At 34.0% G+C, this 26911-nt stretch overlaps 1 protein-coding gene across 5 annotated transcripts in view; it reads right to left on the bottom strand.

Moving 5' to 3' along the window:
- Positions 1–13916: 13916 nt before the first annotated feature.
- Positions 13917–26911, bottom strand: part of LOC134527244 (F-box/WD repeat-containing protein 7-like) — a 280392-nt gene continuing 267397 nt past the window's right edge. For all 5 annotated transcript variants that reach the window (XM_063359747.1, XM_063359745.1, XM_063359748.1 and 2 more), the window contains 2 exons: positions 15892–15996; positions 13917–15124 (listed from right to left, as the gene is read on the bottom strand). In XM_063359747.1, coding sequence (XP_063215817.1) covers positions 14958–15124; positions 15892–15996 — 272 coding nt within the window. In that variant the 3' untranslated portion in view covers positions 13917–14957. The remainder of the gene's footprint in view (positions 15125–15891; positions 15997–26911) is intronic.

Below are 26911 nucleotides of genomic sequence, written 5' to 3'. Positions count from 1 at the left end.
GTCATCTTTGCAGAACTGAAAACAATATAAAAGCATCTGAAGCTGACAAGTTCGAATAACGTGATGACGCACTTGAACCTTTCAAGATCGAAGACCAAGCCGAAGCACTTCTGATCATTCCGTGATGATCAATGGGACGATTATGATTATAATAACTATGAGGCTGGTTTTAAAACAGAAGACTATCGAGTTTCTCAGAAAATTGGCAGTAAAAGCTCAAAGAAGATGGTGGCAGCAGCAGAAGAAATTGATTACACAACATGAGAAGATCCTAAAATATTGGTCGATAGGTTAAGACTTCTACTTGCTTCCCAAAATGTTAAAAATATATCCATCACTAAAGAAAAATGTACTATACTTCATGAACTAAGATGTACGGGATAGTACAATAATGCCTTGTTTTACCTGCAAGTGTGTTTTATTGAAATATAAATTATATTTTGTATTTTGGAAAATATGTTTTATTTCTTGTATTTTAATTTATCGCCTAAGATTGTTTTCTCACACTACAATTTCTAACTAAAATATGCACTAATCGTCACCAAACAAAATAATCAGTAACAAAAAAGCTTTCTCAGCAATCGAGACAATATCGGGCTAAATATGATTGAAACCAATTGGAGCCAAATTCAGATGTAGCTGTTGTAGAGAGTTGGAGACATTGTAGCCATTGTAGCCAGTTGGAGCTGCTGTATCCATTGTAGCCGTCGTAGCCAGTTGGAGCTGTGGAAGCCAGAGCAATTTGGAGTTATTGATTTTAATCTTTACTCGGACTGGACAGTAGCAGTCGCAACAACGACGAAGACTTTGATGACGTATGTACCATCAGCAATTGGAGGTTCTTCAGTTCAGTCTGACCTATCACCTACAACAACAGTAATGCTGATATCGTCAGTAGAGATCATTGTGGAAGGTCTACCATCGTCGTTTACATACTAGAGGAGACTTTAATGGGTGCAGTGTCTTTATCAGCAGTAAAAACATAACAAGTTTCGAAAACGAATACATCGTGGTTCGGATACACTTGGCCTACAAGGCTGACATTGTAAATGATCTGTTCGAACAGTATGCTGAGAATCGATTAATTAGATCTTTTGGTTTGGGATACTTTGTCTATACCTGAAATGGTACATGAGTAAGCTGAAGGGGTTTCCAAACCTCTTGGTGTGGAGACGCTTGTCATACGGCCTGTCTAGAGAGACGTTTCGTTGTAAGGCCAACTATCCAATTGTCAGAAGGTAAAGAGAGAAATAAAAAATATTTTTTTTTTAGTCTAAAATCCCCTTTTTCGCATCGACCAAGGATCGAACCGAGGACTGAAATAGATTGATTCAATCGCTACATTATTTGGCTAATTTTATAATATTTTGTCGATTCTTTCTCTATTATTTATTTAATAAGTACAGAATTTCAATATGGCAACCAAACCTACATCTGCAGCTTACTGGAAGCTGATAGATCAGGAAAGTAAATATATATTTTTTGTATTTTTAAATGAATTTAATTAAATTAAATTTCAAACATAAAACTTTATTTGTAAGTTATTGGTCAAGGATTGAACCAAAGACTCAAATCAATCGGGTCAATTATTAAATTAATCGGCAATTTTTATTTTATAATTTTTGTAATCATTTCCGGAAATATAGGTTAATAATTACAGAATTACAATATGACGGCTATGATGTCCGAAAAGATGGCGGAAGTGACAACATTCTTGCAATAAATATAGCATACGGCTGGACACTAACGTGCCTGGTGGCAAGAACTGAAAACAAAGATGGTGGCAGCGCCCTCTAGCATATGGTTGGTGTACTACTACCTGACACTCGCGTTCCTATTATTGTAAATTGAAAACAAGTATGGCGGCAGTTCCCTCTAACAAATTCTGCTATTTTTATTTCATCATATTAAAAAAAATTACAAGTCCGAATATGAGACATTTTATATATATACCTTATATAATTCTGTCTGTTAAATGTCTCAATGGTCATGTGGTAAAAGGCGTATGTTTCTAATCCAGAGTTCCGAACTGCCATGGTTTGAATCACCTAACTGCCAATGTATATAGTATAAAAAAATAAATTTAATATTTCGATAAGGGTCATAACCTAATTAGTAGGTAATGGAACATCGAACTTATGAACATGAGACAGAGAGTAGCTGACACACACTAGGAAAAAATTAGCAAAAACAAAAATGGCGACCTCCAATAGAAGAAAGAAAAGCAGATGACAACTTCCGGCAGATAAAAACAAGATGATGGAAAAACCAGATTGCGGCCGTAACGAAAAGTGCAACGTTCGAGATTGGGGCATTCGATTTTAAGATGGTGGAAAGTTTCAGAAACAAAATGGTGGATTCCAATATGGCAGCGAGATCATCATCAAGGTCATTCAAGATCAGGGGGCAGGCATTAGCGGTTTGGAATCTCGTGCTACTGTGCACTGCGTCATGTGGAATGCAGGGCGCTCGGATTTGGATAAAAACGGACTAACTCACCCGCCTGCTTACACGGTAAATTTCGCCGGTCAGCACAGACAATAATTTTGTGACTTGATGTAAGCTTGATGTACCCTCAATTTTCCAGCTCCTACTCAGTCGCACGTGTGCTTTCGTACCACGTACGTCTCAGCCTGAGGACGGGAGCAGATAGCAGTTTCAGAAACGTTGCTTGTTACTGTTTTCGAAAACTATTGTGTTTGTTTCGTCTTCTCGTTTGGGTGTGTTTTTGTCTCGTCTCAACTGTTGTGCTAATATTTTTCTGGGGTTCAATATTATTGTGCTCGTTCTCTTTGTCCATTTTTCTTTGTTTTTCTTAGTTTGTTGACCATATTCCTGTTATGGAATATAATGTGGTGCATTTACCCTGTCGACAACAGCAAATTTTTGCTTTTTTTTTGTGTTTTTTGTCTTTTGGTTTTTTGTAGTTTTCTTCTACAGACATACATGTGCTTAGCAATGGCGTATGTCCAAAAGTTATGTACTCCAATTGCACAAATCTTTCAAAGATAATAATATTGTGTAGTCTTAAACATATGGTGATAAGAAGAGAAGGAGGAGGCATGTAGTCCATAAAGTGATGTCACTTTTGCCTATCTGCCGAGGCTATTCTGGCTATCATAACAACAATGCCATTTCCAATGTTTTTCTTATGACAACGCCACTGTTTTGGTAGCCACGGTTTTTGGCTTCAGCTAATAACACGGCAATGATTTTGCATGCATACTCCTCTACTTCATACCTCTATGCTTAAACTCTAGTTAACGTACAAAATAGTAAAAAATAGTGTGATGTGTTTTATAATGCAAATAATAATCTAATAATCACATTAATAGTTAAATTTTTTAAGAGATTTCTTAAGGGAATGCAATTAAAATTATTAAGTCACATTCAAAATTTCTTCTCGTTTGTGCAAGTTGTTTATTGAAAATGATATTTTTAAACAATTTTGATCCAAGATTTCACAAAAAAAAAACAAATTATCTAGTTCATTAATGTTAAACAGAGACAATATAATAATGGCACAATTTTTATATACAAATCACTACAAAAAAATAAGAAAGGCGACAGTCACAATACAACTTTACACAATACATTTCAAAATTGATACACATAAATTTAAAATATAAATAAAGTAAAATCATTTCATATAAATGACCAAATTATTAAAGATCCACCTAAATTACACGATGAAGATAACAAACTATCTGTCTTAGTATGTTACTATATGTTATGCTTGAACGTCATAACTGTACAAATGAAACAATAACACTAGGCATTGTGCACTGTACAACATATTTCCACCATAGACACGGTTAACTAAAACTTATCTTAGTATACCACCATGATTATGTGGTAGTTTTCTTCATTGTGTTTCTTAGTTTCCTTTTTTCGTCTTCTGAGTTTTTTTGCTTTCATGTTCAGCTGTCTAACCCTAATGTAAGTCCTAGTTCTGATGAAACAGTGGATCACTTCTCGTGGTACTTTCCCATCAATTGCATTCATGATATCATTAGTGAGTGTTTTAAAAACGTTAATTCCCTTGTAAACATACTCGCCATGCATGGCAATAAATCTATATTCCGAAATTTTGATGGCATTCATAAGTTCGGAACTCGGAATAAGAAGGCGACCATATGAAAGGTAACTAATCCAGTTACTGCTATCTGTTTCTAATGAAGGTGTACCAAGCCCAGAATACTTAGTTTTGAAACGAAATGCCACATAACCCGCGATGTATTTTAACCCTTCGCTTGAAGTTATATCCTCGCTTGGTAGTTCTACTTCAGTCATGTCTGTAACCAGCGAATCAGTTAAAGTATCAGTTAAACTCTGACTGTGTTCTGTAACTTGCAGGTTAAATTAATTTCCTTATGTAACAGTAATTGCGTCGGTTCCGCTACGTCGAAGTTCGTAATTCCAGCAGATGAATGTATTAAGTACTAAGCAAGTCTCGTCAGTTTTGTCTTCCGTGTTTGTTTTGGTAGAAAATACTGCTGCAGAGTGTTTACCCAGAATATAGTTTCGCACTCTATATTTGAAGTCTTCTGGATTCGGATGATTATTCTGGTTTCCCATGCCTCTTATATAAGAAAAAAAAAAGATTCTAGGATGTCCTGATTCAGCTTAATTGTAGTCACATATCGAACACGTAAAAATCCATTTAAATAGTGAAATAATTTTGCATGGATTTATTACAAATTTGTATACCTTCTTGGAAAGGCAATTTATTCTTAACTCCTTTTGCCCTGATAGTTTCCATGAGCTTTGTCATTTCATTTAAAACTTTGTCCTGCTGGTTTTTATGTGAGCCATAAGCATTATCAGGCTGTGATAAATTCATTTCATCGAACCAGTCATTGAAAATTTTACAAAAATTCTCTGTGGCGGTGGAATCTCCGGTCCCTAAATTATTTTCCTTTAAGTAACCTAAAGCTTGAGATACGCTATTCGATAAGAGCTGAACTGCTGTTTTAACTTTTTGCCGGCCACTGCCTTTCACCTCTAAATGATGTTGTGATAAATTAGGCGCTAATTTCAAATCGTGCACTGATTTCTCTAGCAGTTGCTAAACAAATATTGTATCTACTTCCCTGCCAGTATTTGTAAAAATCCCTTATCTAAAAAGTTATTTCTTGCCATCTTCAGTAGGTGCGGAACATCTGCAAATACCAAAATTTTTGTACTGCTGTCACTGGGGTTCGAGAAACTAGTATTTTTAGTATTAATTCCTAGCTGTTTAAATAACGCTCTGTTTCTTCCACCCATGTTGCTTACTATTGATACAACCTGGAAACCACATTCTTGTACTTTACGTATTTCTTTTAATATATGCTCGGACATGGACTGATGGAAATAATAGTGTATTGGCTGCTTCCATTTACCGAGCAAGCCACGTGCCATGACATCTTGCGCATATTTGTAGGGGCCCACAATTTGTCCTTTCCCTCTGTCAACACATATCTCACTGTAAATTTTCACTTCATCAAAAGACAACACTGTGATCGCATGAGGGCCATAACGTCAAGTAAAATGCCAGGATCACAATTAAACTGCCTAGCCCATCTTCGCAAAGTACTAATGTCGGGCAATGGATACTTTAACTTGTAGCGTAATTACCTATATGTTTTTGAACTTACACTTTTAAGCGATACTGCTGATGCTATATGTTTTACTCTCTCGCCAAAACACTAAGTTATCTATTATGTAATTATCTTAATAGGCCTACACACATAGGTTTACAAGAGTTAAAACCTTCTCTTAATGTCTTACAAAAATTGGCAAAGAAACCAGGTTAATTCATATTTGGAAATTGAACGCACCTTGATCTGCTTGATTCTAGTAGCATATCTTGCACGATATATTTTCTTACTCTTATATTCTGCCTTTCAACCCTTTCACTTGTGCTGGGCATTGCGTCTTCATTGTTAGGCAACAGCAAACTCGGAACCGCATCTTTCCGTATTTTCCTCGAATTTGCTGGTGAGTAATTCAGCAATTTCTGCCGAAGAGTTTTGTAAAACGCATCACTTGCGAAATGAACTGAACATACACGTGCTGAAATGTTAGAAAGGAAATATAGCATTATTAAAAGAAAATAAAACGAATATTTTAAATGGTTCTGATACATTGTTTAGCTATAGTTACCTCTTTAGTGTTTATTAAATCTGACCTCCTGCATGAAATGACCCACTTCTTGGCAGTTTTTTCTTCTGTAGGGAAACGAAAATACTTGATGCCATCTGTAGTGTTCCTTCTGTCATTGTTACACCCGAACACAACACAACGTGACATTTTCCCGCCGCAAAGACTTGAGCAAGCCACAGAGCAGCGAGGAAGTATCCGCAGTCGCTCAGCGCTCCCTTCCCGGCTCGGCGGAAGACGATGTTTCCACGTGACGTCACGAGCCTGGCTTAGGGAGGGGGAAAGAACCGCACACCTTTACCTTCTCTCTTTCCTAATACCATGATTCAAGATAGCCGCCGTGATGTCACAATCCAAGATGGCGGACCCCAAACACACCACGCACCGACTTCAGTTTCAGGACATACATTTATACACTTCTCATACGGAATGTTAGAAAAAAAGTATATTTTGAATGCATACTGGCGTGAACTTCTTATTCATTATAAATACTTTTATGTTAAGAATTCTTTAAAAATATATCAAAAGGAGTTTTGTGTGTTTCAAGGGAAAGGACCTACTGTTAATTTCAGCTGCAAAAAAATAAGTAAAAAATATGACAAAACAACACAAGTGAATATGTTCAAATTACTAGTTAATGGAGTGTAGTAGCACTATGAGGCAAAAAGCCACATACTAATATAATATATATAGGTCTACACATAACATAACCAACCACAGACATTCAATTAGGTAATTGTGTCACAGCATTTTTCTCAAGAAAACAATTAGTTAACTCATTTGTGAATAATGCCTCTCCACTCACCTACTCGCACTTGACAATGAATTAGTGAAAGTGTTAATTCAAAGTCAAGTAAATAGTTATCTGGTTGCAAGCAACAGAGCTTAAAATTTTCGTCCAAATCACCTTACACAGTTCTTACTTTTAGAGTAAAGTAAATAAAAAAAGGGAATTTTTTTCATAGAACCATTAAAATACATAATATTAAATTTTTAAGTTTATTGTGCGAAATACGAAATCAAAAATAATGTAATCATTAATTGATGAAAAACAGTATATTGTTAACACTTTACTATTAAAAAAAGGCGGGGAGGGGGGGGGGGGGAACTGCCGTAGTACATACATTACAACTTATTTACTAAGACATTGGAAACTTACAAGTCTGTAACCATAATACGCTGCAATCTTACGTGATGGAAGAGAAAGTCCGCGAGAGATAGTAAAATTTCTGATTTAGACGTAGGGCATAATGCAGGTCACACCGAGCAGATGGACCCGCATTTTTAGTCACATTAGTCACGCTGAAATATGAACTCGATTGAAACTTTTACGAGCTGAAGAAAAGAAACAGCAATTTTTCCTAAACTGTTACTAATTCAAAGTAATGATAAATATATAAACGGAAAATACCCCTGCAAAATTTTTTGAATATTAGTAAAAAATAGTTATAAATAACTACTGGTAACTCATTTTAAGATATGAATGGTGACATTAAACGAAAATAGTTATTGAATTTTATTTTAAAACTATGAAAATAGGTTACGCAAACAATAAATTAATCAAAGTAACAAAGAAAAAATTTGTAAAAAAATATATACTTTTAAATTTTAAACCTAATTACCGTAAAAATACTTCATTATCTCACATCAAGTAATGAGAGTTACTCGGAAATGCACTACGTATAATACAACGAGGTAGCGCAAACGCGAAATCTCGGGTTCGAATTCATTTCATGAATCTTGATTTTTACCACCTCTCCAATGACCTAGCCATCATGTTGGAACCAGCTGTCTGGCCAAACGTTTCCACATCCCCAGTAAACATTGCTTGTGCAGTATTGCCCCGGAAATTAACAGGAATATAGTACCTTGATATAAATTTTATGAAATGGAAAAATTAAATTTTTATGTTCCTCATATATAAAATTTGCAACGCTTTTTATCTAAAAAATGTTTTTAAATGATTTAATAACTACCCTGCATCTGAACATTAATGTTTCTGCTTTCTCTACATTACGTGATTTCTCACTTATTAAAGTTTTAACTATTATTTTACATACATTCTGTATATATATTCTCAAGATTATGTTTAATGCTACATTTAAAAAAATGTAAAAATTTTATATTAAATAAATGGCACTAATGTAACCTTCGAGAGAAGAATATCTAATGACGCTACAACGAAAGTAAATGAGATAATACAAGTTTAATTTATATATATATTTTTTTAATTTGATTTAAATTTCCGTCAACAGCGAAGTAATAGAAACGGGGAAAATTAATTCAGTTTTTTTTCTTCTTCTTGGTTTTACTTGTAGTTATTTAAACACGTGAATTTAGCCCAATGCTCATTATGTACCTAATAAACTTAATTTATTATATCTATACAAACAAAAAACAACTGTTTTACTAACACAAATTAAATCTTAATTATTAAAAAAAAAGGAATAAAATAAACGTGTCATTCAGATGTGGCGAGCAATCCATTAGCTGAAGTCAATTTAGCTATGTGTGGAACTAACAGCGCCATCTATACAGAGAGAACCAAACTGAACGCGAAAGTAACTATTTAGCCACAAAAGTGCAGCTCTGAATGCAGGGAGTGCAAACAAAAATATTTCTCAATACAGTCCTTTCAAAATATTTACGCCTTCTCATTCAAATTCCAAGTAACGTGATTCGGCGTTATGCGTTTCTAAGTTACGTGTTTATAAGTTATGACAGTTCTAAGTTGTGTTTCTAAGTTGTGATAGCTCTAAGTTATGAGTTTCTACGTTATGACTAGGGATGGGGTGACCGAATCCAATATCCACCGAATCCTAGGGATTCGAAGCTTCGGCAGGTCTGATATAGGATTCGTCAAAGGATTCGGTTTTTTACTATTTACGGAAAAAATAGTACAGTAAAACTCGCTTACGAGGTCCCGGATGGTAGGTTTTTCCGTATAAAGCGTTTAAATTGCCCGAGGTCTCATCATTTACGCCATTAAATGTGTGATATAAAGTCCGTTAAAATTTTTTCTGGAACTTCCTGTCTCAAATAATGGCGCACGTAAATATGAAGAAAAAACAAATGAACAACAACATACGAAGAAATATGGATGATGTACCATAACTACAGTACAAACCCAATAGTTATTTTAAGATAATTACCATAAAAAGAACAAGATTCTTTGTAGAATACCATAATTACTACAGAAGCATGATAGCTACCATATTTGCACTATAGTTACCGTAACAACCGAGATGTATATTTACCGTGATAGTATTGTATTATTTATTTATGACATATTAAATTAAGAACATTGTTGAAAAAAAAAAGGATGTTAAACTTTGATATGTACGGTTGGCACATGTTGCTAAGAAATAATGCTATCTGAAAGAATGCAGTACTACTACGAAAAGTGAAAATGGTACTCGTGGATTTTTAGGTTATGGCAGTCTCTTTCGTTTTTCAGTAATATCGGCCGAAAATTAACAAACGTACTGTATCGGAAGTCGGCAGAAATGCCGATTCAACTAAATATTGGCAAAATCGGCTTCTTCAGTACAGCTCTACATTTGATGACATGAGTAAACATATTTCAGACTTCAGGATATTGAAAAAGACTTTAATTTCCATGTAGGTTTATTGTGTGTATGTTTTTTTTGCAAGTGTAAATTGAATTAAGTAAAATTCTTTTATTTTTATTTCTTTCAGTTGATTATACTTTAATGACCAGTTACAGATATTTATGACACTAATTTTGAGGTTAAGCAATTTTACTAAAGCATTCCAGCCACGCAGGTTGCCAGCGAGAGATGCTTCTCTTCTGCTGGAAACACTATCTCATCTCCAATCGTAGAGCTAATTTAACTCCTGAACGTGCAGAATGAATTATTGTTCTGCATGATAGATTAAAGAACAGAATTTAATACTCTGTGACAATCTCTCTCAGAATTATTGTGATGAAAAGTGGAAATGTTGAAACAATGTGAATGTACTTTTCAAACAACATGATTTTTGGTGCTAAGTTTGTTGAAGCTCAGTAAGGACTCCAGAAAAATTGACAAGGATGAAATTTTTCCAAAGATATGTTACATTTACACAAACATATACTTGGTTATGTTAGTTGGATATCAGTTACTAATGAAATGAACCAATGGAAACAGGTAAGATTCAATGGAAAAAAATATTTTTTTTCTAGCAGTTCAAAATGTAAACACACTCTGTAAATAGTTACCCAAAATTAATAAGCCCACTTCAATTTAATACTTTATTCAAACATTATACTATGTTTAAAATTAAAATAATTTCCCAAAAGTGTAACTGTACCACAAAAGCTTGAGCTCGGCTCGAAGTAAAATTCTTAGGCTCGCAGACCTCTAGTTATTTATAGAAAAAATCCTAACCTCTAATCTGTACTAAAACTGAAATTTCTCAAGAAAAAATTTTTGTCTTTATTTACACTTATACCAGAAATATACCAAACTACATGTAATAAAGTCAAGGGACTTTTAGTGCAAGCAGAATACATCTCACATACATTATATATGTGGATATCATCTGTTAAAAGATTCGGGTTTGGGTTCGAGATTTGGCAAATCCAGTCTAGGATTTGAGTTAGGATTCGGATTCGAGGAAATCAGGATTCGCCCCATCCCTAGTTATGACGTTTCTAAGTTGCGTGGTTCTGCATTGTGTGTTTCTAAGTTATGTGGATTTTTCCAAGTTTTCTAAGTTATGTCAGTTCTAAGTTGTGACTTTCTAAGTTATGTTGTGTTCCATGCAATACTGACCCAGAAACAATCAAAGCCTTTGACTAATTCTGTGGCATTGTCCAAAGTGTTTTTTTTAGAAAAATCAGAAGCAAACTTTTTTTTTACATAAATTTTCTCAGTGATATATTAGATTTGTAGTAAATTATAGCAACATAACATTTAAAATTGTAAATAATTTTTATTTACTTTTCATGTAGGCCAAACATGTTTTTACTTAAGAGAATGCTCTTATGCAGGATTGTAGCACATAGTACACCAATAATCTTACTTAGCACGTTTAATGCATTCCTAAATATGTATTTGCATATTCTGAAGCATTAGTCTCCATAAACATAAATAGTAAGGCTAATTTACTTAATGTGTTCCAAAATATGTAGGGAAAAATTCTTTTTGTAATATATGTGCGTAGAATAATGACTATCATTGAATACTTTGTATGACAAATATGACACAGCATACTTATCGTCAAGTCGGCAGGTTGGCTTGCCCACCCGGGCGTGACCAACTTATGTCACTTACCTTTCCCCGAACTTTCCAAACCATTCTTTACTGGCAGTGAAACCAATATTACTGTTCGGATATTTAGTGTTTCATTTTTCAAAAATTTAAGTGCTTTTTTGTGTATCACCGCTTGGTTCACACCATTCCTTTTCCATATAAATCATCTGTTCATTTCTGTTCGGTATCTAATGTCAAATACATTCCAGCTAGTACAACCACCAGCATCAGACTTATAAAATAGTTTGATAGAGTGATAGAGTCCTTATTTCGTACAATTGTGGGCACAGTTGACTTGCTTAAAACTAAAGTGCGACCAACACATGTTTGGCCTTCATGACATTCTGCACACCGTAATATAATACTTCTAGTTTGTATGAAATACTTGAACAAGATGCATTACACTGTCACTTGGAAGCCATGATTCCAAAATGATTCAAAATGCAGGTGCTTGCAGACGAATGGGCGGATGTTGCTGTGTGTTTGTGTGCCAGTTCCCTGTCACTGCCCGGTGTGTGGCGGAGCGACACCGGTACGGCCTGGCGACATGCGCATGTATACCTGCCAATTTTTTAGTTTGGTCATCAAGAAAACTTTTAAATTGGGAAAATTTATCGTAAATCAAATGCGGCAATTTTTTTACATGCTTTATGTGCAATTATTTTCTATTTTTCTATTCCATTTGGTTTCTGCTAATTTACTAATGACGTGAAGGGCACATCGATGGCCTAGAATGAAAACCTCGTACAGTGAATATTGTAAATGTACTGGGAAACTAAGCCTATCCAGAATGTGCCAATTTACACAGCATGCATATGAAAAGCAAAATGATCAAGTTCAAAACAAAAGCAATAGTATTCACTAAACAAGATTACTTAAAGACATACCTTGCTATATCACATGTTTGTTACATATTTCAGTCATCTCCTGATTATCATCCTTGATGCAATTTTAAGACTTTGAATGTGCAGCAGTTGCCTTCTTTGCTTTACCTAATAAATCTGAGGTAAACCTTTGTTCATAACAAACACAATTCCTTGATTTCAACACAGAAATAGACTGCAAAGTTTCAGATGACATGGAGGACCTAAATTGGGTTCTCTTTTTTTTTACCATACTGAAAATGCGCTCACATTCTGAATTACAGTGGGCTGTGGGGGATTGACAGAATTGATAGCATTATCTTAGACAGTCTGTTATACTTCAGGAAGCCATCTACTCCACGAACTCTTGATAATTCAGCCCACTTGACATCAACAGTACCTGCTTTCGTCACTTCCAACCCCGTGTGTGCAGTAGCTACTGGTGAAAAAGCTATCAATCTTATTTTCTTCCTCAGAAAGCACGTTTTTCCTATGCTTAGGACACCGGCACACTGTGCAAAACACAAAAGTTTCTCCTTTTTACGATTTCAGAATACACGGAAATTCATTGTTATACGCAGCACAGTAAGTCTGGATATATTTCTTGTTGGCTAGCTTACTCATGGTTCCCACCACGTAAATACACACGGAAAAAAAACGGTTGTGCAGCACTACATTGGAACTACGAACAATAGTCAGCCATTTTGGCCTTAATATAAGGAACAAGGAACAGACCAAGGAGGTAGGGCTGACGTCACAATTGTGGTCCGTTCCTCCGTTTAAGGAAGCACTTTTTCGTTGCGGTAAGTGGAAAACGACCGTAGATTGTCCAGTCCAAACCATACACAAATAACTAACTATCTCTTGTTTTGTTTTCATTCCGCCTTCCGTCGGTGCGTCGGTACCATGACCGGTACAGTAAAAGTTGGCAGGTATACATGGTCGGTACAATGAACGGTAATAAACCACCACGCAAAAATAAATCCGTAAGATATTAAAGCCGTCCGTAAAACCGTAAAATAGTATTAAAATCCGTAAAACTTACGGACAATCCGTAAAAGTTGGCAGGTATGCGCATGGATGTAAAAACATTTGGTCCTTTACATTCCTTAGCCACAACTGAAATTGCCATAGCTGATGTTTGTATAACAGGCGATAGCCTGCGTGCGTATTTCTTCCCCCTCGTGAAGCTAACTGTATGCCACAGTACATCTATTGTTTACAGAGTTGTAGTAGCAGCAATCTTTGTGGCGTCATGTGCAACATTTTTTTTTCTGTGGCGATTTCGTGCTAACTGAAATTTACAGATGTGGTATTCACGACTGGGACAGTAAAATTAACATAGTGATAAATGAATTTGTACAGTTTGAAGACGTTTTAAGTGAAGGATTGGTTTGCTATAAGAATGCACATATTTTTCTTTTGTTTTGAAATTATGTACAAATTATATGTGTTCAACATGGGAAAGTATAGTTATTACAAACCTCGTTATTACAAAGTGGGTAAATTTCTGTCCTCTCAGGTTTGTATTAATGTGGTTTCACTGTATATATGTAATTTTATAGTTTACGTCAAGTTTTGCAGATTTTCATTATTCCACCCAAACTTTTGAATACTAACTGTAACAAAAAAAATTGAATCATGAACAAAATTTCACAAAACAACTTTTATTTACCTGCGAAAACAACACATGTAAGAGAGACGCAACATATATAAATAACAAACTAAAAAAAAAAATATATTTACACACTGTTAAAATTATTCACATAAGGTCCAGTTTCAAAAACAAAAACCACAATTCAATTAACACGAGAAAAATAACTTCATTAGTCAATTACATTCGGTATCAAACTTGAATAACAAGATGTAAAACATTTGTAGTTAAGTAGACAAAATATATTATACGAATCTGCAAAGAATATACTGTACAGAAGCATATTAAATTGACAAAATTATCATTACTATATGCCAACATTAGTTATGCAAAATACAATGGAAACTTCATGTTTCTGAATAACCACCCAATACAAATGTTTGGTAGAAAGGCAAAGCCATAGTTCTTTGGCTTAGTGTTTGTCAACACAAAAACCAAGGCAACAGCACTTGTAAATGGCTCCGATAGAAAAACTAGAAACAAATAATAAAAAACTTTACAGTGTGACAGTTTCGCTGTATGACTGAACGAGCTGAGAACTCAGATTTTCGTTAACATAGTTGAAGTAATTCTAAAGATTCAAAATTAACATTCACTTACAATAAAAAAAGTCTCCCTAAACAGTCACCATTTCTAATTTTCAGGATTAGGAACAACTTGTCAAAAATGGTACTTCTTGCAAATTCTTTGAAACACGTGATGGTCAGCCTGCAATCTGGGAGCCAGCATGTTACAGGACTAAATGAATGAGTAGCAACCTGGAAGTGTTTTACACTGTGGTGCAGTTCTAAAACCACTTGCTGCCGTAATGTATCTTCAGGAATGTAGTTTCAGTTTACTCAAGCTGACTGCCATAGAAGATAAGCACTCGAACACGAGAAAACAAAACAAACAGAACCACACACACATTCAACCCATGTCGCTGGCACAATTCACTCCACACGCATATCATATCTGCCTGCCCGTTGATGCGAGCACAGAGACGAAGGAATCAGTAAACTGCCTGGCACAAAGCTGGTATTTTGCGAACACCGCTTGTCAATACTTCAACTCCACATCGAAGTCCAGCACTAGCAGTTTGGTCTCCTCCGTGCCGTTGCGACTGCCCACCGCGCAGACAAGCTTCGTTTCGTTGGCCCGTATACGCCACACTACGCCGCCACTACCTCCGCTGTCGAGGGCCACCAGGTTACGAATGAATTCCCCTGCGACAACATATTCCCGGTAAGAACCTGCATTATTTTTTCTCCAGAGAGCCGACAAAAACTAACAACTAACTCTCAATAATATGAATTTTTTTACACTAAATCAAGTTCAGATTATGATTTATTCTTAACTGTCTTTACTTAGATTAAGGCATCCAAAAATACTGCAGTTGTATTAAAATTAGACCTGTGCAAGAAGCATTTTTGGTAGTTTGAGAACAAAAGGATACACAACTCACAATATCCTTGACTAATGGGCAATTGACATTTAAGCTTACTTATTTACTATCACTAAACTGTCCGTAATCCTTTTCCCTCTCTTCACAACTTTCAGCCTTAGAACCTTTACAAGGTAGCACTGAGCACAATGGCTTAATCTGGCTGAATAGAATGGAAGTGAAAACATTATAAGTATGTTGCACATTTGCGGCCACATCATGTTGCAGTTTCAACAATATATTTGATGATGTTGTCAAATTTCCTGAATGAAAAATACACGAAAAGCAATTACTGAAACAATGATGCATACAGACAACTTTAGCATAGCTTATATAATTTTAAGGACCATAGGTAAGAACAAACAATCCCTGTGACTGTGATCAAAGTTGCTTTATGATTTGATAGAAATTGGTGATGCATTGTGCAGCTCAACATTCAATAAAACCTATAATATCAGCTGATTACAGATAATCAAAATTAGCTTATCTCTCCTTCCCAGGGATAGTGCTGAAAAGCCAATAAATATTATTTTCTTTTAGATTGCTTACCAGTCCGGACATCCCACAGCTTAACGGTGCCATCGTCCGATGACGTAATGACGAACATGTTATTAAACTGCAGACACGTAACAGCTGACTGGTGTTTGTTTGTACCTGTACATGTACACACATTTGACAACCTTTAAGCACGGTATTTGGTATTCCAAACAACTTATAGAAACATTAAAATCCAAAAAACATTTCAATAAGTTATATAAAAGAAATATGAACCCCTATTATTATGATTTATTTTCTCAATATCGCAGAGAGGCCAAAAGTCTCATTTCTTGTGACAAAAATTTTTGGCTACAAAATCTTAACAATAAAGTTAAAAAAAATTTTAAAAATTTTTTTGCACTATGTAAAAATCATGAAAGAAGGATACAGACAGAAATTATCTCTCAAAATCAATGATAACGTTACCAATGACCCAGTACTTATTGCTAACAGTTTGGCACATAATTTTTCTAGTATTTATGTAACTCCTACAAATAATTGAAACTACTCAATTTCTGAAAACATTAAGTACTCTATTCCTATGACTACCATAACTGAGAGCCTTGTACTTTGGGGAATTAAATCATTGAAATCCACTATGTCAACTGGGCCTGATGGTATTCCAAATTTTATTATAAAAGGATGTGCTGTTATTCTGGCCCCTATACTTAACTTTATTTTCAATACTAGTATAAATAGTGGAATTTACCCCAAAAAGTGAAAAATTGCAAAGGTAATACCTGTACATAAGAAAAAGAGTAAACTTAATGTTGCAAACTACAGACCGATATCACTTTTAAATGGATTTGCTAAAGTATTTGACAAAATTATATGTAAGGATCTTGAATTCAATCTTAAAAATATACTCTCAGACTGTCAACATGGGTTTAAAAATGGGAAATCCACTACTACTAATTTAATTAGTTTTGTTAACCCAATTTATTCAGAAGTAATAACGCAGGGTTAAGTTGACGCATGTTACTTTGACTTAGCCAAGGCTTTTGACACGGTTAACAGCTGTATTATACTAACAAATTTATCAAATATAGGATTAAGTGATAAGTATCTAAAGTGGTTCAATAGCTATTTATTAGATAGAATCTTTTATGTTTCAATTAATAATATTAAATCTGATCTACATATAGTTAGTTCTGGTGTACCCCAGGGTGGAACATTATCCCCTCTTCTCTTTAAAATTTTTATAGACAAAATTACCAAAGTATTACAATTCTCTAATTGCCTACTTTTTACTGATGATCTTAAGATTTACTGAAAAATTTCTCTTCATCTAGACTGTAAACTTCTTCAAAATGACATCTCATCAGCTTTCGAATGGTGTAAAAGAAAACTTGTTGACCTTAATTATGAGAAAACTACATCTATAACCTTCTCCAGAAAACATCATATCATTGCTTCTGATTATAAACTTGCTAATAATGTTATCTTGAAGTCAGTTTGTGTTAGAGATTTAGGTGTCTTACTTGATAATAAATTGTTCTTTCATAACCATATTGAATCTCTAAGATCGCAATGTAATAGATTGTTAGCGTTGACTAAATATATTACTTTCAATGCCACTAATTTAGATTCTATTGTTAGTTTATATTTAGCTTTAGTGAGATCCAAGATTGAGTATGCCTCTGTGGTCTGGAACAATATCACAAAAACAGATAGTGACAAACTAGATAAATTACAAAATAAATTAATCAATATCATTAATCAAAAGACCAACATTACCAACAATTCTAATAGTCTATCCTCTCTTAGATCTTTAGCTCTAAGAAGAGAGCTATTAGATGCCCTTTTTATCTATAACTGATATACTAATAAAACAAAATGCAATTATATTCTAGATAATACTGGGATTAAAGTACCCACCTATAACAGTCGACAGACACCTTTACTATGCTCCTTAGGCAAATCAAATGATATATTATACAGAATTATATCAAATTTTAATAAACATGGTTGCTATGTCTCTCTATCAAAAAATAATTTAAACATAAAACAATTTTTCTTTTCTTAATTTAAATTTAATATGTTTAAGGTTAATGATGCTACCATATTTAATTTTTTTTTTATAAACAGGTTCTTGATTATCATTACTGTGTTTATATAATTATGAAACTTGTTCTTGTTTATCTGTTAGTTACCTGCTGTGTTGTCTTGTGTATGTGTTATTATTTTATTTATTTATTTGTAATTGTAACGTGCCAACTAACAGGACAAAGCCTTTAATGGTAGGCACACAATTAGACACAAATACACTCACAATAATAAACATAAATGAAAAACACAAAACAATACAATATAATACAATATAAAAACAAAACACACATAACAAAGACAATAAAACAAAATTCAAATGTTACAATTTAGACAACACAGAACTAAAATACACATGATCATTAAGAACTAAGGAAAATAATTAAAGTCTTTATCAAATTTATTAAAGTTGGTTATTAGCCTAAAGATAAGATCATTATTTCTGTTAACTGTACATAAAGTGGAAGTTAAATGACTATTAAAAGGAGGTACAGAAAAGCACCCTTCAACCGTAATTCGCACAAACGGAACTCCCGATATCCGGCACTAATTTTCCAACAAAAATTAAAACATTACAAAACATCTCCAAAATATTTCCGCACTGGAACAAGGTGTTTTTGCTTTTGCCTTACTGTACATGTCTTGTAGGCGCGCGCGCGCGCGCACGTCTGTCAGAGAGCTAATTATAGCCAGTCTTTCCCGCGCATTGCGTAAAAACACCGCTAGTTTTCGCATCGGACGTGAATTACTATAAAGATGTTTATATGCTATAAGTAATTTTATTGTTTCACTATGTCAAGTAAACGGAAAATTCCGGCCGGCCCGAGAGTATGTACACCGATGACTCCCACTACACACGCTGACACCCGTGATAGCCAGTAACATTTACTTCCAGCGTGTGCTGCTTTCAGTTTGTAGACAATAATTTAGTGTACAAATATGTATTATGTAAATATTTATACATTTACATCTACATTTACCTGTATTTCTCTATCTCTGTGTTTTTAAACGAGATGCTTGAAGTGTTATTCTTGTGTATGTGAAATGTAAACTGTGCGTGGCAGTGACTATACTCTCCAGGAAGTGTGAATCACTAGCACGTCAACACAGAAGTAACACAACACTGCAGCTGTAGTCCTAATACCTCCCCCGAACCCTCTTCTTCCTCCTCTTTGCTCACGCACACACCCACCCACAGAGATAAGAAACACGTGCCTGCCAGCTTGCTTGAATGAAGGTCATTCAACCGGCCTGGAGGCCGGCCCTACCGCAACTCCCCTTACCCGGAATTTTCCCATAACCGGAATAGACCTCCCCCCCAATGATTCCGGTTGAGGGGTGCTCTACTGTACTCTTAAACCGGTGTTGTAAAGTATATATTTACAGTTCAATTTGTTAGTATAACAGTTTTTAATAAAAATAGAGTCAAGTAATTCTCTTCGACTTGAGAGAGATATCAGATTGGGTAGAGGAAGATGTTTTTGATTAATAATATTTATTAATTTATTCTGTATGTTTTCGATTTTCATATTATCACACATATTGATGTTGTTCCAAATTACTGAGCAATATTCTAGTTTTGACCTAATTAATGCTAAATAGAGAGGATAGAATCAGTTTTTGTAGCATAACATGCGACATATTTAATTAAAGCTAATGTTGTTCGAGAACTAGAAATTAAATGTTCAACATGTTGGTGAAAGAACAATTTAGAATCTAGAATGATACCTAAATCTTTGAGAGAAGAGGATTTCTGAATTAAGGTGTTGATAGGAAGGTATTTTCTAGTAAAGGATATTATTTTTGTTTTGCTTTTGTTGAGGGTCACAAGATTTGCTTTACACCAGTTATTAATTTCAATAATGTCAGTTTTTAATAATAAACAGTCATTAAAAGAGACAATTTTTCTACTTATCTTTAGATCATCTGCGAATAGAGTGCCAGAAGAATGATTCAGAATTGGAGTAATGTCTTCAATAAATATGTTAAAAAGTAAAAGAGACAAGGTACCACCTAGAGGAACTCCAGAACTAGCTATAAAATTTGAAGAATTGGAGTTGTTGATAGATACAAAAAAAGTTCGAATTTTAAGGTACCTAGAAAACCAATTAACATAATTGTCACTAAGACCGAAATTATGTAACTTGCCTATTAGTAATGAATGGTTTACAGTATCGAAATTTTAGCAAGATCAAAGTAGCAGGCATCTACCTGACCCCTGCTAATGACTTCATTAAAAATAGGATTAAGGAAAGTAATTAGAATGGTGGCTGTGGTCATTCGTGATCTAAAGCCATGTTGATTACTAGATAAACGATTTTTTAGTTGGAAATTAGTGATTTTAAAAACTATTTTTTCAAAAATTTTAGAGAGACCATTTAATAGTGATATTGGTCTATAGTTAACCACATTTAATTTGCTTCCGTTTTTATGAATTGGAATGACTTTTGCAATTTCCCATTTATTAGGAAAAACTTGGGTTCTTAAACTAGTATTAAATAAATGTTTTAATAGGGGTACTAATAAATGTGAACAGCCTTTCAGAATAAAATTAGGAATCCCGTCGGGTCCTGTAGACATTGAGGATTTTAGAGCCCTTATGCCCCAAAGCACAAGGCTGTCAGAAACAGAGGGAACAGATATTGTATCAAGGAATGAATTTAAGGTAGGAACTTGGTAATTGACATTAGAGGACACATAAACACTTGAAAAGTATTCAGCAAATACATTAGTCAACACCGCTGGATCACTAGATACGACATCATTAACTTTTAACGAATGCTGTTCATGATAACCATTTTTTATTAATTTGACATAGCACCAAAACTTTTTAGGGTTGTTCTTGATATTATTATTAGTGGTTCTGGTCCAATTTATTTTATCACGCTTGATAATATATTTGGTTCGTTTTCGAAAGAATGAAAATTTAGTATAATAGTACATATTTTTGTTTCTTATGTAAAGTTTGTAAAAATGTTTCTTGGATTTTAAAGCTTGAATTAAGTCTTTTGAAAACCAAACAGGGTATTTAGATGGTTTGCTAATGAACACGGGGATGAATTCATTAATATTGTGACATATACAAGTAGTTAATTGATCAACAAGATAGTTAACATCAGTAGATTCATAGAAATTTGACCAATCATAGTTTTTAACAGCATTGTAAATACCAAGATAGTCACCATTTATATAGGACCTAGAGACTCTAGTAGAACTGAACACATAAGGAATGCTGTCAGATATTATTTTTATAATTAAGGCAGGATGATATGGGTCTTCAGTGACGAGTGCTTCATCCGCATGAGATACTGAACATTGTGAGATGTTTGTAAAACAAAGATCTAAGAGGTTTTTGGTTGATAGGATTGTGTTATACTGAGATAGACCAAGACTAGATATAAAGTTTATAAGATATTGTGCTTTAGTCTTGATGTGCGTGTGCACGATGTTGGTAGTTAGATTATTGGTCCAATCAACACCTGGGACATTAAAATCACCAAGTAGCACTAACTCATCTTGATAAGCAGCCAGTTTATCTTCTAATGTCTCAAAATAAGATGAATAAATATTTGGAGATGTTTGGGGTGGTAAATATATATTGCCAATTATAAAGGATTTATTCTGAGTCATTTTAACTTTTAACCAAACAGATTCAATTCCGGCGTAGTCCAGGTTAAAAATAGGCTGAATATAAGTGAATTTAAACTTATTGACTGCTATCAAAACACCGCCACCATGATCTTTAGAAGTCAGCAAGGCGTCTCTATCATTTCTGTAGATTGAGTATTGATCCGTGAAGTAAGGTAGCTGTACCAGTAGTCGTCATGCTAAGAAGAGTTTTATAAAAAAAAAATTGTGTACATAACCTTGTAGGTGTATTACTGCCCCTACATGTTTGTTTTTAACCTCAAACTTTACTCTACAATGCTATCCAACACTCTTCGATAAACACAAATTATTTTTGTAGATTCATAATTTTGAAAAAAGTGTGATTTCGAGCCAGTAGTCGTCATGCAAATTTTCGTGTTTGCCAGTGTTCGTCACATGTTTGTGCCAGTAGTCGTCATGTGCGATTTCGGCTGCATTAGTTTTAATTCATGGATCCAGAATGATAGTATTGTACGGTACTATTTGGGCTTCAAATTTTATTTGGTACTATATTTTAAACATCAAAATGGCATTTCATAAAGATCGTTCAGTAATATAATGAATAATCCTCATTAAATTTTGAATTTACTTACAGCACTCACGGAACAAAGAGGGACAGCACATAGAGCTGTAGCAAACCGAATGTATTCGTTACTGAGTAACGGGTGTGCCGTCTAGTAACGAGTAACGAAACGTTACACACGGCTGCATTTTGTTACTCGCATTTCTCGTATATTTTACGCATGCGCGCGCATATTCAATGAATTTACGATACAAAGAACAATGTTTGTTTATTAATAAAGTATAATTTGGAAATTCCTCGTCTAAGTTTTTTTACTGTTTATTAAAGGTATTATGTGTGTAGACAAAGTTTGAGATTGGAACAGAAACAACGTAACAAAGTATTTTTTTACAAATTAGAAATATGTATGTTTTTTTTTCACTATCGCGTATTTTCACGTTTTTTTGGTTCTTATCTTAAAAGAGATATAATAAAGCCGCTCTAATGAGATTTAATTGTTTCTTGGTTAACAAAAACTGTTTAATTATCAAATATTGTTAATTGTTTATATTCTATTTATTATTATTTACGCAACGTCATACTGTACGCGTACGCAATACGACTCAATTTGTTGCTGCAACATAACATAGCATGTTATGCGGTATCACAAGTAAAATATAAAAATGAATCAGGGCCCGCCCATCTTCCTACCCAAGGGCGATTTGCCTTTGTGTTTATCGGACAATGTGTTCCTTGGCACACTATTTTTTTCCGCTGCTCATTTTATACTCATACCATTCGCTACATCTTTAAGAGCAGCTTCCATGGCTGACTCTTCATACAACAGTATTTTCCGTTTTGGCATTTTGCCCTGTAATTAAAGAACGAGACACATTACAATGTTTAGTTTACTTATTAATGTCAAAATATATATCGAATGACCCCTAAATTAATGTAAACAACAATGCCTACACAATTTTTGCAATCAATAAAGTAAAGTAATTTCCGACCCAGAAGTCGTCATACACATGCATCGGAAGTCGTCATAGGTGACGACTACTGGATCTGATCATAATAACGTACTTTGTCTATTAACAACAAAGAACCAATATTATTTAAGAACTTTAGGGTGTAACTTAGCACAACTTTAAATAAAATATTAAATGTACCAGTGCTCGTCAGGTATGACGAACACTAGCAATACAAGGTTTTTATTGATCCAGTTTTCGTCACCCTAACTAAATCATACAAAGAAAACAAATTTTTTTAAATAAACACTTTCACCTCTTCAAGAACATTTAACTAACACATTCAGCACAAAACATCACGAATAAACATGAAAAATTACAGAATTAGAAGTAAAAATGTGCACTAACGTCCTTAGTATTTTAGTATAGGAATTCCCCTATTTATCTTCACTGCTCTACGAACTTTTGATGCACGGACTTTTTTTGATTGAAAATAGTGTTTGTTCCGAAAACTATTGTGGTAATTTCAGCTAGAACGTCGACCAAATTTTTGTCAATATTTAAGTTGGCGATATATTGAGCTACTTCTCTATTATTTACATTTGAAGTTGCTAGTGACGACCATTGGAGCAGTGACGAGTACCGGTGCACTTACCTTAGTGGGAATTAATGCTAAGATCGTTGAACCAGGTTTCAGTTAGACAGATAAAATCATAATTAGAGATAATAATGTTTTCATAGAATTCTTTTGATTTAGTTCTTAGACCACAGACGTTTTGATAAAAAATTTCCAATTCCTTTGAAATATGATACACAAAAACCAATTACGGTGCTCCTCCTGGCACCGGAGACAGGTTAGTTGCAGTGATACCAGCTGATAAGGGCTTCATGGGGATGACAGTCTTGTCAGTGCTGACAGAATTATTTGATGTAGAGTAACTGGTAGCAATTTTTTCTTGGGGGAGTTTACTGTAGAAGGGACTAATTAAGCACCCAATGTCCTCAATGTTATTCATTTTATTTCATGTATTTGTTTTGTCTATGTATTTTTTTATGTTTATCGTGCCTACCACCCATGGCCTTATGCCGTCAGTAGGCATGTAACAAATTGATAAATAAATAAATAAATAAATAAATAAATAAATGTCACCATTATGCTTTACTAACATGTAACTGAATGCCACACAAGTTACACACTTACTAGTTTATAATCTACCATTAACTGCACTTGAAAAGCACTATGCACTTACTCAGGAAAGAATAATTAACTAGTTCAAATCAAAATATCCAAGGATTAGATATTTATTTACAAATTCCTTGATTCCATATAAATCTTTTCTCACACTACAAGAATAAGCTTTTTGTATAAAATCTAGCCTGTGCAGGTCCCAGATGCTTCAGTTCTGGTTTCAATATCTTTAAGATACCTGACCCGGAACAGACATTTTAAATCTTTGGTTTTGGTTTCATGTATTCTTTATACATATGTTACCTTGCATAGCGATATGTTTATATGCTGAAAAAGTAAACAACATACGTACCATGTTTTATCACATAATCGTCGCACCATTATTTAGGGAAGTCAAAATTTGGAAAAAAAACATTCTAGCATAAACATTGCATAAAGTTTTTGGTTCCGCTGTTAAATTCAGAATTCTTTGTGTAGGTAGTTTCCAGTATATAACAATGTATTTTCAAGTTGAAATCTAATATTCATTAAGATATTACTGCTTACTTATTTAATTACCAGATATACAAAGTTGTCTGATGTGTAAATTTTCTTTTAAAGACGATTTCAAACATTATTACCTTTATCTGTTAGTCTTTTTCACCGCTGTGTACTGCTTATAAAAAACTGGTTGTCTGTAAAGTCGGTTTATGGACGATAGTTTAACGTGACGACATAACAAAACGTTGATGAAATAATTGCATACTTTTATGGTATAAGATTGAATAATTTTTATTGAATTATCACTATTTTGTATGGATACAAAGAAGGAGTGAAATGAAATCTACATTTAATTGATAAATTTACTTTTATTTGCACTCATTAATTCAAATATGTTTATTACTTTAACGAAGAGATTATTTTAACTATAAATTTTATACATGTTTGCTATTTAAACTTCTTCCAATCTGTGTTATTCTGTTAAGGATAGGACGATGATAGGAAAAGTAGGAAACAAATGGGGGTGTTTCAAGGATGATGTGAAGGAAAATGGCTTACCCAACATCAAAAGCAGTCAAAAATAATATATTTGCACCACGGACTGCAGCAATGCTAGGAGGAACGGGTTAGCAAAGAGCAATGAAAATGTTACATTGAAATGCATGAAAACAGAATTACGCCACAAACTCAGTCGCAACGTTAGGAGGTTCAGGTTAGCAGAGCAATAAAAAATTAGCGTAACGGGACACAGCGAAATGGGACAATGTGCGTAATGGGACACTTTTTCATGCGTGCAGCAAGCGTTCATCAATTTATTAGACGATGTCACGTCAAAAATGTAGCCAGTATTTAGTTAGCAACATTCATGATTGGTTATGTTGATTACCGTATAGAGCGCCAGCACGTAGTTGAATATCGATATTGAGAGCTCGCCAATTGCATGCATGCAAAGCAAGTCAAGTGCTGAGTTAACAACATTTGATAGCCCGCACTCTTTCGTGACGTGTACTACGGTAATAGTTATGCGTTAGTTCCAACTTACGTTCGGGTCATGGTTTTTGTTTTTCTATTTGAAGGCGAACAAAATGTTTTTTTTTTTTTGCATGACATATTAATTTAAATATTTTCGTATGCTTTTGCATACTCTACTTTTTAAATAAACGTACTTTTCATGAACAGGGTTTTTTTTTGTGTAACTTCACATAGCAAAAAATGCTTTTTTAAAATAAAAATCGCACCCCTTCTTTTCAAACTTGATTTTAGCATAAAATATACGACGATCATGCCATAAAACATGGTATTCATTCTATGTTACCAACATCTTGCATTGTAATAATTGTACTGTTAATTCTACTCTTTTCTCATATACTTGCTTACTTGATTTATTATTGTCGAGAGAGCTATGCTTACTCACAGTATAAACAATACAACACAAATAAGAAGAATGGTGTGTGCTATAAAGAGCAAATGTAATATGTATCCAGAGAAACAATATGCTTATTACAAGAAAAAAAAATTGTAAACATAAATATAGGAAAACAGTTTTATATAGTGCTTTCAACATACAGTGACATCCACAGTTTGTGTAGCAATAAATATTAATACCATTAATTTTACTCACTCTCTTAAACTGGTTTGTCAAATAATCCTCAAATGTAATATTTTTATAATAAAATATTAGTACACAAAATCAAAACCATAAGAACCTTTTATGACTTAACTACAGTTTGCTTGAATAAAATATAGGAGATAAGTTGGACACCCATAGAGAAACAAAAAAGTTCTTTCAGTATTCTAAGTTCAAAAACCTTATTCTTATTATGTATTTATCAATGTATTTAAATATGGGGTTTGCTGCAGCTAGCTTAACTCTGTGGAAGGCAAAAATAAATGTACAATCCGGACCACAGACTGTGAGAATCAAACTAATTGCAAATTGTGCCAATTTAGCGTTATTTATCTAACTTACTGTGTGTGTGATAATTATGCCAGTTTGTTATTATCATGTAAAATATGTGTTTTTATCCTTCAATGAAACATATAACACGTAAATCTGTTTATCAAAATGGTATTAAGTCTATGTGTGAGGAATAATTCAGCAGAAAAATGTACAGTAAAACCTCATACAATGAATTCCTTTATAACGAAATTCTTGTAATAATGAAGCAGCTGTTAGGCCCTGCCAAAATGCTATATACC

The sequence above is a fragment of the Bacillus rossius genome, chromosome 1 (genome assembly GCF_032445375.1).
Source record: "Bacillus rossius redtenbacheri isolate Brsri chromosome 1, Brsri_v3, whole genome shotgun sequence".
NCBI lineage: Eukaryota > Metazoa > Arthropoda > Insecta > Phasmatodea > Bacillidae > Bacillus > Bacillus rossius.
Note: the sequence above shows the minus strand (reverse complement) of the source record. Positions and strands in the feature narration are given on the sequence as shown.